Raw genomic sequence first — 14,385 nt, forward strand, 5'->3', positions numbered from 1 at the left:
GCATTTTCGAAGTTTACAAACCTTATGGTCCTGCCTGTAGCCTTCAGGTAGTTCCATGTAGATTTCCTCCTTAAGTATACCATATAGGAAGGCTGACTTGACGTCCATTTGTTGTGGTATCCAACCGTTGTGTGCGGCTAGTGCAAGTAGGAGTCTTAGGGAATCGTATCGGGCAACGGGAGCGAAGGTTTCATCATAGTCTTGATACTGTACTTGGGTGAAGCCTTTGGCGACGTATCTAGCTTTGTATCTTTCGATTGTTCCGTCCGCGTTGTGTTTTACCTTAAATACCCATTTTCCTCTGACTACTGCTCGGTTGGTTGGTCTGTCGACAATGTCCCAGGTGTGGGCCTTATCGAGGGCGTCTTTCTCTGTCTGTATTGCCTTCTTCCATAGGTGTTGATCATCGCTTTTCATTGCTTGATTGAAGGTGGTAGGTTCAGTTACTAGGTGTACCCGATGTATGGTGGAATCCAGGTTGTCGTACTGGCTTTGGAGCTTTGCTTTGTCCTTTTTGTGGTCTAGACTGACTGCTTCCATTGCTAGTTGCTTGATTTGTTCGTCCATATCTTCATCGGCTAGTATCTCTGATACCTCCTTGTCATAGGTGGTTCCTAATTCCGATATTTTCAGTCGGATTTCCTTCCTTTTCCCTTCGATATCAAGTGCTGCTTGTTTCTCCGTTCTTTCACGGATGCGATTCGATCTTCTTGTTGTGACAGGATGCGGGACTTCAGATTCTTTCTCCTTTTCGGTTGTTGGTTTCCAAGGTTTCGATTTCCTTGGTGGTTCCGGGGGAGGTGTTTCTGTGTTTTCCTGATTAGCTTCCTGTTTATTACTTTGTTCGAGGTGACGTCCAGGAGTGGGCCTCGTAAGCCCGGCCCCCAGTCTACTTGCGTCTGTTTCAAGGTCTTCTTCGAGTGCTGACGATTCGGGTTCTTGATCAGGCCTGTCTTCTGATTCATATCCGTCATCTGTCGGTGCAGGTGCCGCTTCTGGTTTCAGGATAGGGGTGTAGTCGAGTTCCACGGAGACTTCCCCTGATTCAGGAAGGGAGAATGTGACATCTCGACTTACAACTAACCTATTTTGTGATCCTATCCAGGTGCGGTAATGTTTGGTACTGTCTGAGTATCCGACGATGATTCCTTCGTGTGCTCGGGGTGCTAGTTTGCTTCCTGCTGGCCTAGAGTTTTCTGGGATGTGGACATAGCATTTCTTTCCGAATGGTTGAAGGTGTTGGATACTCGGCTTTGAACCTTTCAGGGCTTCGAAGGGGGTCTTTCCCTTTAGCGTACTGTGGGGTAGCCTATTTTTGAGGTAGACAGCTGTTGAGTATGCTTCACCCCATAATGATTTAGGATGGTCCATGATCATGCACCTGACCATTGTTGTTATCGTCCTGTTGAATCGTTCTGCAACTCCATTTGATTCAGGAGTGTATGGGGGAGTCTGTTCGTGGATTATTCCTTGTAGGTTGAAGTAATCCATTGTGTCTTTGTTGACGTATTCACCACCACCGTCCGTTCTAAATCTCAGTATTGTTGTATTGTACTGTTTCTCGATTTTCGTGACGTAGTCTTTGATGGCTTTTATCACATCGTCTTTCCGTTTTAGCAGATATATCCAGGCGAAGCGGGTGTAGTCGTCAATGAAGGACATATAGTACAGGGCTTTTCCTTGCGATTGTGTGCCGAATTTTCCAGATAGGTCAGAGTGGATTAGTTCGAATGCTCGCTGGGATCTTGTACTAATTGGTGCAGGTTTCTTGTGCACACTTTTTGATAGTGCGCATTGACTGCAATGGAATGTTTCTGGTTTGGGGGGTAGCTTATGGATGTCTTCGTACAAGTTTTCTAGTGTCGCAGGGTGGCCTAGTGCTTGATGCCATTCAGAGTAAGTGGTCAAGCGAACTGTATTGCTAACTACTTGTACATTCCAAAGTCCCTTATCCAATTTCGCCCAAATTATTCCTTTCTTTTCTTTCGTGACCAATTTGTTTCCTCCTCCTGACTCTGTTCTAAACCCCTTTTCGTCGAGTATTGTTTCTGAGACCAATCCCACATTTCCCATGGTTGGGACCAGCAGCACGTCGGTGAGGACAACGGTGGATCTATCTCCATTGGGAAGGTAGCATTCGAAACTAGCGCTTCCCAATCCGGTGACAGCGTGGATGGTGCCGTCGGCTGTTCGGACTGTGCTGGTGTGAGAACGGATGTTGAAGAGTTGGTCTTTGAAAGGTGTTACGTGAGAAGTAGCTCCAGAATCAAGGATCCAGGTAAGGGGCAGAGAGGGTGAAGTATCGGTGCGTACCATGCATACTGTTGTGGATGATTCGTTGATAACTACCGACGCTGAGTTATCTCTGCCTGGTCTCCTTCTGTTTGAATCCCTTGTCTTGTTCTGTTCTTTGAGCTTTCTACACTCCTTGTACTCGTGGCCCTGGTACGGGTTATTCCGTTTCTTGCACCAGGTGCATTCCTTGCCGTTTGGTGTTGGGGTACTCCTGGTATGAAGTACCCTGTTGTTGCCAGTGAGAGGGGTTTCCTCTTGTAGGTTTTGTAGCCGTTGGCGTACATCTTCGTATGTAACATCCTGTTTGGTCTGGATGTTATCGACGATGTTGCTCATCGACTTCGGCAGTGAGGCAAGTAGGAATGCTGCCATTGCTTCGTTGGATTTGGTGAGGGGTAGCAGGGCCTGAGCGAGTTTGTGGTCGCCGCTCTGACACCTGGTTTTGAGAGTGTTCCAGTTCGTGTTGAAGGTCTCGAGATGCTCGGTTAAGTTACCGTTGTCTTGCATCTTCGTGTCTAGAACACGGCTGAGGAGGGTGATCGTCGTGTTTGGTGATACGCGATCGTAGAGGTCTTTGAGCGCCTTCCATGCGTGGTATGCATTTTCAGCGGAGACGACTGTTGGTTGTATGTCTTCGGCTACAGCTCCGATGAGAAGGCTGTGCATTTGTTTTCGGGCCTTTTTGATTTCGGCCTTGGTGAGGTCTGTGTCATCTTCTGAGGGGTTTTCGATGCTCAATGCTTCCCACCAGTCTGCTGCATCGAATGTGATCCTCCAGGCAGACGCTCAAGTTTGGTAGTTGGATTGTCCCTTTAATTTTGGGAGTCCATCAAACTTGATGCGAATGTTACTGGGACTCGTGTTGTCTGAGGACTTAACCTCCACGGCCCTGGATGATTCACCAGCGTCAGACATGATGTTGTATGAAGTGTAATTGAGTTAACCGAATGTGGCGAGTGTTGTACGGATTTTATTTGGCAAAACCCAGGCTCATAACCTGAAGTTTGGAGTGTGGGAGAAAATGACTTGAATGTGGTTTGAACACGTGACCTTGAGGGAGGATGTGTTTGTAGTGCGAAGAAGATACTATTGCGCCGCTGAAGTTCCAGCGACAATGTGGGTGATTGAGCGCTCTATATATACAGATATTCTAATACCACGTGATCCCCTGATTACATAATCCCTGACACTAAGCCTTGTCTGAATCCCTGTTCCTTCTATGAGTCATCCCTTATACATGAGTAATTCCATACATAACCGATGTCGTAATGCCCTATTTCTACAAGTGTGGGTTGTGATGTGAGCTGATCTACATTCTTGACCTGTACCCTGCGCTTGGTGGGTTGGAGGCCTAAATTATTATGAGAGGTATTAGCAGTTCCCCGCGGAGAAAGATCGGGGGTTGAATGACTAAGTGGACGAGACTTGTACCTGCAGGAATGTATCTCTAACCCTTCACCTTTGATACCGTGATATATGTGATATCCTATTTAATACTGATTTCTCAAACCTAACAGCTGGTACGATTTGAACAACACAGAGCAAAAAGCTAATCAGCCGAAAAATACACCCGATTACAAAACCCACCAAGTCCAGCTCCCCCTACCCTATTACCCTATTACTCTCGAAAGAAAACAAAATGAAACCTGGCAGCCATCTCATTCCACGCCTCCGCCTGAGTAGCTCCATTGTCTCTCTCATGGCTCAGTCATAGAGCCATTTTCTCAACAGCTCGTTGTTGCGGTTCTCCGGTATCCTCCTCTCCTCGCCGACCCTCTTCGCCTCCATCTTCATACGCTCCGCCTCCGCCACCACCTTCTCAGCCTCTTTTACGGCCTTCTGAGCCTCGTCTCTACCTTCATTCGCTTCGCCTCCGCCTCCCATCTCATCCGCTCCGTCTCCGCCGCCATCTTCTCTTCCTCTGCCCTCACCCTCTTAGTCTCCGCATCACTCTTCATCTTCTCAACCATCGCCTCCGCCTTCACCCTCTCCGTCTCCGCCACCACAGCCCCCACCTCGTTCCTATCCTTATCCGCCTCGACCTTCACCCTCTCCGTCTCCGCCGCCACTCCCTCCGTCACTGCCCTCCTCCCCTCCGTCTCAGCATCGATCCTCATCTTCTCACTCCTCACCACCATCGCTTCCGCCTTCAACCTCTCCGTCTCGGCGACCGTCCGCTCAGCCTCCTTACCCACCTTCCCCGCCTCCGCCTTCAGCCGCTCCGTCTCGCTCTTTGCCCTCTCCGCCTCGGCACGGATAATCTTCTCTGTGATCGCACCGCTCCCTGCTGCTGCTGCGGCCGCTCCGCCGTGCGCTGTGAGCGCCTCCAGGTGCGCTACCTCGGTGAGCTTTGCGGCGCCTTCGGCTGTCGCGACGAGTTGCTGGAGAGCGAGACGGGATTGCTCCGTGGGGAGGAGCGCTTGCTGCCGCGGTGAGGTTAGTTGGTTCAGGGTGTGCGTGGTGTGGCTGAGGAGGTTGAGGATGTCGGTGCTGGTGGCGGTGGGGGTCAGTCTGGTGCAGGTGGTGGACAGGGAGGGGAGGGGGTGCATACGCGAGTTTTGTCATTTTTGGGACTGGAGTAGAGGAGATTGGGGGTTGGAGCTTGGAGATTTAGTGGATGTTGGACCTGCTGGAAATTGCTTGGTTGCCTGGTTGCAGGCGGGGTGTAGGCGGTTCAGCCGCGGAGAAAGGTTGGGTGGGGGTGGATGACTAAGTGGATGAGATATGTACCTGCATATATGGTTTCTGCGCTGGGGTCTTGGTTGATACTGATTTCGAAGTAAAACTGCTACTATCGTTCACGGGGTATTGACGAACACTGGGTGATGACGAACAAACCAAAAAAGAGACAGCCAAGCCAGGTTTTGCCTGCAATCCGCCAACACCTAGTGTCCGCCAATACCCCGTCAACGACGGTAGTTAACATGAACGAGGCTACCCCGCTAAAATACAGCCCCCGGGAGCAAAACCTCCGGGAGAAAACGGCACCGACCACTAAATCAAGGAGTTCAGACTGTGCCGGCTGTACCAGCTGTTTATCGTGTGAGTTTGAACCAGTTTAACTGCTTTATGTCTTCGCATACTGACCATGATAAAAATGGCACTTCACAATCTCAAACGGGCTGTTCGAGCTTTGGAAGTTCAATTATTTCCAGCGGTTGTGGCCGGTTCTTACGTTCCGAAGAACTGAACTTAACTGAATAAAAATGGACAACAACTGAACCGACCGAACGAAGAACCCCTCTATCCTCCAGAGCTGTTAGCAGGTCTCAGCAGTGTTGATCTAGCAGGAAGTCTGCACTATAAAGTGTTCTGGGTTAGGGTTGCTCCTGATAGGCTTTTCGGACTTTGGATGAGGTCCTGCACCTGCATACAAAGCTGATTTAACCCAAGCAAGCCATAAACTGAACCGAACCGAATATTTGATGGGCAAAACTGGAAATTTAGCAATATCTAGTCCACTCAGAAAACACCTCTTCACATGCAATATCAGTAGGACGGGCGGAGACAAACCCAATCAGACAAAGTCTTAACCAGAACAGGTCTTGAACCAATAAATAAATCCTTATGTCACCATCTGTGAAAGGTTATGTTAGACCAGCCCATTATAATTTGATCCAGTCTGGTCCGGCCCATGGTTTCCCAGAACTGCCTGGTCCAGTCCGAAACTAGGTTTTGAGGGGTCCTGACCATTTCAACCTCACCATACATTATGACTCTGCATATATTTTATTCCTCTGCTTCTGGTGTTTCTGCTTCTTCTCCTTGTCCCTCTCCATCCCCAACTCTATGTGCGCAATCTTCACCCCAATCTTCATTAACTAAATCTCCATCGGCCTGCTTAATTCCTGCCAGGATCTCCTTCTTCTCAATCCCGCCTCCATTCTCTTTCACTTAACCTTCAACTCCCCCTCCTTGCACTCTCCAATATGAGTAAATTTAATTCCTTCATTTAACTCCTGGTGAAGTCTCAACTCCGTTCCTGTCCCACTCAATACTGTTTTGTCAACCTCCATCTTGCAACTGTTCTGCTTAACCTCCGAAAACTAGTAGCTGGCTGCAAATCCTGAGGTGCACTCCTTCTCTTAACTCTGTCTTCACCGAGCTATTCACTCCCTTATACACTCTCATGCTTGGCCCTGCTATTTACACACTCTCTTACCTCTCTTTTACCATATATACCGTTGGCCACCCCGTCTCTGCATTCATCCTCTCTATTTCCCAATCAATTTTCATTCTGTTGTTCTCTAGAAATAAGACACTGGATATGTTTCATTCTTTTGGAGGATTGTAATAATTTCCTAATAGGATTTGGAATCAGCTTATGAATCCGTTTTGATTTACTCTCCTATTAGTTATTTTATTATCCATGTATCTATAATTCATTTTATTTCTTTTGTATTACATTTCTTTAGTATAAATACTGGATACTCCCTTTAGCTGGAACAATTAACCCAATGAATTACTTTATCGTTACTACAAACTTTCTCTAAATTATGGACTAGGAGATTATATATATCAAGATAAAATTTGTGTTTTTCACGGTAAAGTAGACATTCTCGTTTCACTCTCCAATATATATGGAAGTTTCATAAAAACACCCAAACTCTAATGCTAGCTGTCTAGCGAATGAAGGCCCTTATAGTATAGAGGAGAGTGTGACTCTCAAATTTTGAAACTTCATGATTTTTGGAACTTGTTCCATGATTTAAGGACCCTTTTCATTTTGACCACTACTAGTACTACCTTATATATATTCCAACAAGAATTAGGCAATTCAGATGAGAGAGAAGAATAGAATAAAAAATTCTCTGTCAGGAATGAAAAAATTAAAAATTAAAACAAAACGGACAACCTCGTGGTTGTATATCTTCAATCTCATGTCAAACTGGAAGTTATTCTGATTCTCACCCTCGTGGTTATCAATTACTACTTCTTAATACAACTTGAGGATATGTTCAATCAGAAAACTGTCTCTTCCCTCCTTTCGGTCTTCACCAATATCATCACACTGCGGGAAATACACAATAAGTGTATCAAAGTAGATTTAATACATTTCAAAACTCTTTAGTCATCTATCCTCACCAGGACTAATGGCTTTACGGACAATACGAATGACACATTCACTAACCAACGGAAAATTGCCTGTCATCTTTGGGAACCTGGTTTCCCAAAATGCCTTATATGTACCAGCTGCGCAAAGAGTATTCCTTACCTGTAGACCTCTACTGATGCATACTCAAACAGAGCCAGTTCAACCCCTTAACAAAAAACGTTGTCATGACAGGTATAGACCCAAATTGGTCTTTTGGATTCTAATGTCATTTCAACGCTAGTGTAATGAAGCCATTTCAACGATTTGGTATATGAGTACACAAAGGGCCTGATTACATGTTGAGAGTTATTGATAAAAAGGAGTTGAACAGTGATACGTAAATATGGGCAGTATGGTTAGCTACCAACTGTAAGGGTAACAACATTTTGAGTTCTAGGAAGAGGATCTATTCATGTTCAGCAATGACTGACGAGTCAAAGCCTCGCCAATAATTGGAAGGTCAGCCAGAGTGAACCTCTGACTACTCGGCGTCCCTCTATATTCTCTGAGCATTATAAGTCCGCCGGCACTGGCAGGTACTATGCTTGGGAAGTCTACAATAAAGCAAGAGCTCGACCGCAATGATTAAAGTTAGGAATGGGTACTGACTCATCCATGCATGCCTAGAGTTGTGAGGCAACCTAAGCTGAAGTTGTTACAAAGATTTTGACTAAGGGTAATTGCTTTCGGAACTGTAAGCATACTCTAACGCTTAAGGAGAAGTAGGATGGTGGACGGATTGCTTCCATTCCGACAGAAGCTATCGCCGGAATTTAGTAAGGGATTAGGAGTAGAGGATGCAGTCCTTTGGAGTATAAGTATGCAGTATCGTTCCCGCCCTAATATCTGAAGTCCCTCCAGTCTTCAAGAGATATCAACTATCCTATCCAGTAGTAGAGCCTTTAAAGATTATCGAGTTCTAGCGATAAATCTTTGAATAATCTAAATCCAATTTCTATCTGGCACGGCCATATCCCTCTATCGGATTGTAGGGATACGTGGAAAGACTGTCCCATTACAGCTAGTATCTTTGGTGAAGTTAAGTGGTTTGGACAGCACCTTTTGGTGTTGGAATGAAATTTTTCAGTAAAATATACATCGACTAAGACTTTCTTTCCGCCCACCGGTCGCATATCTTGATATATCTGAATATTTAATTCTCTATGTACATATTTGCTAGCATCCTACCTACCTGTGCACTTGACTACCTGCCTGCCTACTTACACCCGCTGCCCGTCTCCCTACCTGCTTGCCTACCCTGCACCTGCCTGCCTACCTCCGAACCTGCTTGCTTACCTACCTACCTATGAGGAGCTTAAATGATATTGATTTCGTGCACCGTCAGTCATAGATATAAGCGTAGATTTGAGAGTAGATTTGATGCTGGTTTAGGTGTTGACTTGGCGCAATTGTCCGACGTTTTATTGTGATTTAGGTATCAATTTGCTTCTAATTTGATGCTATTACTTGACGATTTGGTGTCGTTTAGCAGTCTGTAGTAGTGTCAATACAGGTATAAAAATATAGGTAGCTAAATACGTATCCAAGCATCACTACAGCCTGAAGTAAGAGGAAGACATCGCTGCTGGTAAGAGGTAGGCATCGCTGCAGGTAGCGGTAGGCGTCGCTGCTGGTGAAAGGTAGGTGTTGAGGTAGGTATCTGGAAAAAAATAGGTAGATATGTAGGAAGTCAATAGGTAGGTAGCTGGTAGGCAGCTAGGCAGGTAGATAAGCAGGTGGGAATCCTCGAGATGTCAAATCTGACGTTATTCGCCAGCGAGCCGTGGGCTAGCACCAGGACTTTGGCAGATTCGAAACAGTGGATGGTCTTTTGGGAGTAAGTGGGGCATCAAGGGGCGAGGTGACATATTTGAGATAACTAGTAGACATTAAAAGGTTAGAAGTCATATTTTGGACGCCTAATAGGCATTAAAAGTCGATATATCCTATTTGGTATGCGTACTAGGCGTGAAAAAGTGATGTGTCACATTTTGGTGGCAGCGCAACAAGGTTTTGTAAGCAATAGACGAGGTTTTGGGTGCGGAAAAGGAATTTGGACATCTGTGCGCGGGGATTTATCCTGGTGAAACCCGTTTTTTCCTGATATACTTTCGATTACTAACTCTCTTATAGAAAAATGCTACACACTGCACTCATATGCCTGAATGAGCCAAGCTATACTTACTACATTGATGATTCTTGCGTGTATCCCGGACACTTCTTTATACTAGTGGAAACATTCATCTACTAATGAATTTATACACAACAATCCATCGTCACCTCTAGTAAATGGGCAGAATATATGTCTCCCTCTAACATTAGGAGACATATGATATGGGTAAAAAATGTCATAAATGAATTAGAAAGAAAACCAAAATTTTCCTCGATCCTTCATGTAGATAACGATGGCCCTTTCTCTCTAGTTAAAAATCCAATCTTTAATGAAAGATGCTATTACGGGAGATAACGACGTACTTCATTAGCTTGGAGTTTGGATTGAAGACAAGCGAGAGAGTATGATTGTAGGATGGACGGGTAACCATTATGCAGTGTAGAAAGGATCAAGGTGGTGTGGAGGCAGCCCGTATGCGACCACACCGGTAAGATACTATTAGGCGGCATGCTTGCGAAAGCAGGGCTTACAGCTGCAGGCTGTTTTACTTTGAGAAGGAGGTCGAACATGATAGTATGATACAGCCCGGTAACCGGCAGTTGTGAGTCAGAGAGGTTACGTGTTAGAATAGGATTAGATAGAAAGTGGACCCTAGTGTGGGTTCCTCACATGTATAAATCGAGGGGCGGATTCCAGCCAGGGGATGGAGTCTTCTCTTATCATCAGTGAGCGGAATCGTGTTTACAATATTGTCTCAGGTTAAAAGCTACAGAACCTTTGCTTAGCGTTGCCTTATGTTTGATATCCCAAAACACAGATTCTAACTTCCCCTATCTTATTACTCTTGAGAGAACAGCTGCGGGCCCTCTCGTTCACCCCGTGCCCTCGTAAGTATCTCGGTTATCTCTGTTACAGGTCATCAGTAAAAATATTTCCTGAATCGCTCACTCTCCCTGGTCCCAGGGACGCCCATGGGCCATGGGCTCAGACGAACGGCCCGGGTCAAAGGTTTTCCTAGATAGGCCAGGCCGCCGGGGTGGAGGTCCATGTTTGGTCCAGGCTAAATACACAGCCCGGGCTTCAATGTGTTCGTACAATATTAGCGGTCAAGTACGTCAATAGGCCAGCCCAGGCTGAAAATATGGTCGGCCGGGCCCGGCCAATGCTATCAAGGCCACGGCCTGGGTCTAGCCAAATAGCCCGGGCTTCCATGTCTTGAAATAGGGCGCTCGACACGTTTCATAGTTCTGGAAGATTCTCATCATTTCATCATAGTATTTGTCATCGGCGCATGACTCACTCTCCTATTAGTCATTCTATCACTCACACGTCTATGACTCATGTATTTCTTTTGTACTACCTTTCATTAGTATAAATACGGGGCATTCCCCCTTAGCTAGAACTAAAACACACGATCAATTACTTCACTTCTCCTGAATACTTTCTCTACCATGAACAGGGGCCCTCGTGGGTAGGAACCGGGTGTTCGTCCAAATGAACAGGTTTTTATCTACCTAATTTATTATGATCGTGGCCTAGCGGTAGATAAAATCAAATATACTACAGTTTTCCCTGCCTCTTACGGTAAAGGGTGTGTAAATGTCTGTGAACCCTCCTTCGAACCGGTATTAGTGTATGAACACCTTGAAGCCCGGGCGAAATATTGGCCTCCGCCCGGCCTGGCTCGTCAACTAACACCTATGGCCAGGCCAGGTCCTGCAAAGACAGCCCGCGCCGCCGGTCTCAAGCCACGGCTCATTGACGCCCCTGTTAGAGGTTCGGAAGTAGGGTTCATAGATAACTATTCATCTTTTACCATAAGTGGCAGGGAAACATGTAGCATATTCGATATTATCTATTCCCAACCCATGAAGACAAGAGGCCAAGCCGATGCTAACCAGTTCGTATGGACGAACGCCCTGTTCTTACCGGTGAATATACCTATTTATGGAAGCCCAACTCAGGTTATTTATCTTGCGCCAGGCGGTGATGATCAAGGTTTCCAGTAGTAGAAACCGGTTGTGATGGAACACAAAACCGCACCGACTACTAGATCAAGGGACTCAACCTGTACCAACTGTACCAACTATTTATCTTGACAGTCTGAACCGGTTTAACTGCTTGAACCGTGGTTCGATATTTTGGCATAATCACTATGATAACTGTGCTAAAAACAGTTATTCGCGCTCTTAAACACGGTGTTCGAGCTCACGAATATGAGGTTTATAAACCGTTTAAACCGTTGGTATAACTGGTTTTGCAGATTGTTAAACCGTTCAAACTATTTATTGAGGGCGACAATAACTGCACCAACTGTTAAGTTAAACAGTTCAGTTAAACCGGTTTGATTCATCATACCGGTAAACCACTGGAAACCTTGGTGATGATTCTGGTAGTATTGGCCGGGTCAGGTTGACCCTATTTTTCAGCCCGGGCTGGACCATTGACGCCATTGCCTGGTGTGGCGCACGAGCCGGACTGGCTTGAGCCTCAGCTTGCGCAATTGGCTCAAGCAGGTATGGGCCCGACCATCCATGAACCGGGCTGAGTCGAGACCAAAGCTGGACTTATCTTGAGCCGGCTTTTCAAATAATAGAGAATTCTGATAGGAATTGGATATACTAGAACCGAGCAGGGTTTTCACAGTGCTCATATCCACTTATATGTGCGGGGACTTTCCGGGACCACGGGGGATATATCTATATAAGAATGCAATCCACCTCAGTTCAATCTTTAGCAACGATAGTTCCAGTCAGCGATCGTGGGTTGTCATCTGACGAATGCTCATATTTTCGATCAAAGACGGCCTTGTGGCATGTAATATATGTACCTCTAGAGTATCTGTCAATTTATCGTCATTTTTTAATCCTTTGGCTCGAGCCGGTCTCAAGCCCCCGAGCTTTTACGGAGGAGTCGAGCGCAGGCGCTGATGTCACGAGCTCGAGCATGATCAAGGTATATCGGAATTTGTGCCCGAGCCGGCTCGTGAACCATGCTGTTTCTTCCGGTTCTTCCGTTTTTCAATGACCTTCTCAATAGACGACATCCTATGCCTAAGCTCCATGTCCCGCCGGTCTATGTCCGCGTTTAGCGTTGCCTGATAATCTAGTCATTTTCTCTCCTGCGCCTGCGACTGCTTCTTGGCTTCTTTGTTGTGCTTTTCTGCCTCCAACTTCATCCTTTCCTTATCGACCTTCGGCCTCTTCTCTTCTTTCTTTAAAAATCCCCTCTGCTTCTCCCGCGCCGACCCCGCAAGATCTTTTCTCCCCACCGTCTCCGTCTCTGCCTTCTTCCCCTCTGTCTCGACCCTCTTCCACTGTGTCTCAGGCATCGTCCCATCCGTCTCTGTTGTCAGCCCGTCCGGTCCCTCCTTGAAATCTACCCTTTGTGTCTGGCGCGCCGATCACTCACGGTCCTTGCCCCCCGCCGTCTCCGCCCCCACCTCCACCTCCTCCATCTCCACTCACCCCATCTCCACTTTCAGCCACTCCGTCTCCGAATCAATCTTCATCTTCTCAATCCGCACCATCATCGCCTACGCCTTCAACCTCTCCGTCTCTGCCACGGCCCTCGGATCCTCTTTTCCGACCTTCACTTTTTCCGCCTCGGCTCTACCTCCTTCCGTATCACGCTTCCCTGCTGCCGCTCCTCCACCCTGCGCTATTGTCGGCTCCGGATGCGCCGCTGCCTGCAAGATCACCGCGAGCTGCTGCAGGGCGCACTAGCGCTCGTAGGTGGCCGTAATGTGAGCTGCATGGGCGAAGTGGTATGGCTTAGCGCGTGGGTGGCGAGAGTGAGGAGGTCGGCGGCCCTGTAGCTGGGGAGGGGGGGAGGGGTTAGCTTTGGGTATTTGGGCAGGTTTGGTCGGGGAGTGGGGGTAGGGAGGGGGCTTACGCTGGTGTCATTTTTACGTTTTTGGAGGAGGTGTGCGCAGCGGGGGAGCTTGAAGCTTGACGAATGTGCTTCGTTGAATGCCTAAATAACACGCGCAGGGTGAAGGTGAGGGATGACTAATAAAACTACGCGTGTTCCTACATGGTGGGGCTAGTGACTCAACGCAGCCGGTTGTGCTGACTTAAGTCGATAACGGTATCGTATTAGAGAGGTTTTGCAGGCGGCAGATGCACTTGTTTCCACGGTTACGGCAGGAGTTCAGTAGCCAAAGTAATGCGAGACATCAGATACAGACTTCAGATAGCAAGATGTTAGTGAAGGAATTAGTACAGACTATTTTAGGCACGGGCCATGTAAAAAATGAATTGATTGGTGAACGAGAAGGTGGATCCTCAAACCCCAACCTATTAAGAGATTTAGATATGAGGCAGCGCCTGCTTGGTAATTCTTCACACAATGTATCCAGAAGAACTTTGCCGTTTGGCCTCTGTTGTTTTCAAGATCGTCGATGATGATAGTTCTTGCAATACTTCCCGGATTGCAGCCAAAAAAGAAGACTTTTTTTTACTACACGCTTATGAACTGCGGATTTTGACGGACTACAACTCTAGACACCAGGTTCCCTATGACAACTCGCTCTTTGATTCGGAGGATAAGTCAGATCAGTGGTGTTTGGCATATCTATGGTTCACAAAGGTTCAAATTATTGAATTGGTGGAACACTTTGAGATACCATCACGCTAATACTGCTTTAGCCGTCGTTCTCTACCATTTATTCTACCCTCATAGCTATATCGATATCATTAGTACAGTACGATGCCAGTCGTGAGCGTCAGGCACGGCGTCGCAACGCCACGCGCGCAACCAGATTTCCACAACCTTTTCACGGAGGGTTGGTACATAAGATATTGAATGTCAAATTATTGTTATTTATCTACTATTTAACAACTATACAAAAATTCAGCTCTCCAAAGGATTAATTGTGGTT

At 46.7% G+C, this 14,385-nt stretch overlaps 2 protein-coding genes across 2 annotated transcripts; both read right to left on the minus strand.

The window, feature by feature from the left end:
• Positions 1–4,124: 4,124 nt before the first annotated feature.
• Positions 4,125–4,860, minus strand: LAJ45_10296 (uncharacterized protein; the record flags this gene model as incomplete). Its single annotated transcript, XM_046119823.1, has 2 exons — positions 4,125–4,785; positions 4,847–4,860. The coding sequence occupies 2 exons, from the start codon at positions 4,858–4,860 to the stop codon at positions 4,125–4,127; spliced, it is 675 nt and encodes a 224-aa protein (XP_045966960.1).
• A 7,752-nt stretch (positions 4,861–12,612) lies between these two features.
• Positions 12,613–12,960, minus strand: LAJ45_10297 (uncharacterized protein; the record flags this gene model as incomplete). Its single annotated transcript, XM_046119824.1, has 2 exons — positions 12,613–12,848; positions 12,915–12,960. 2 exons carry the CDS (start codon positions 12,958–12,960, stop codon positions 12,613–12,615), a joined length of 282 nt encoding a protein of 93 aa, XP_045966961.1.
• Positions 12,961–14,385: the final 1,425 nt, after the last annotated feature.

The sequence above is a fragment of the Morchella importuna genome, assembly GCF_003444635.1.
Source record: "Morchella importuna strain M04M26 chromosome Unknown Morimp01GS044, whole genome shotgun sequence".
In the NCBI taxonomy this organism is placed as follows: Eukaryota; Fungi; Ascomycota; class Pezizomycetes; order Pezizales; family Morchellaceae; genus Morchella; species Morchella importuna.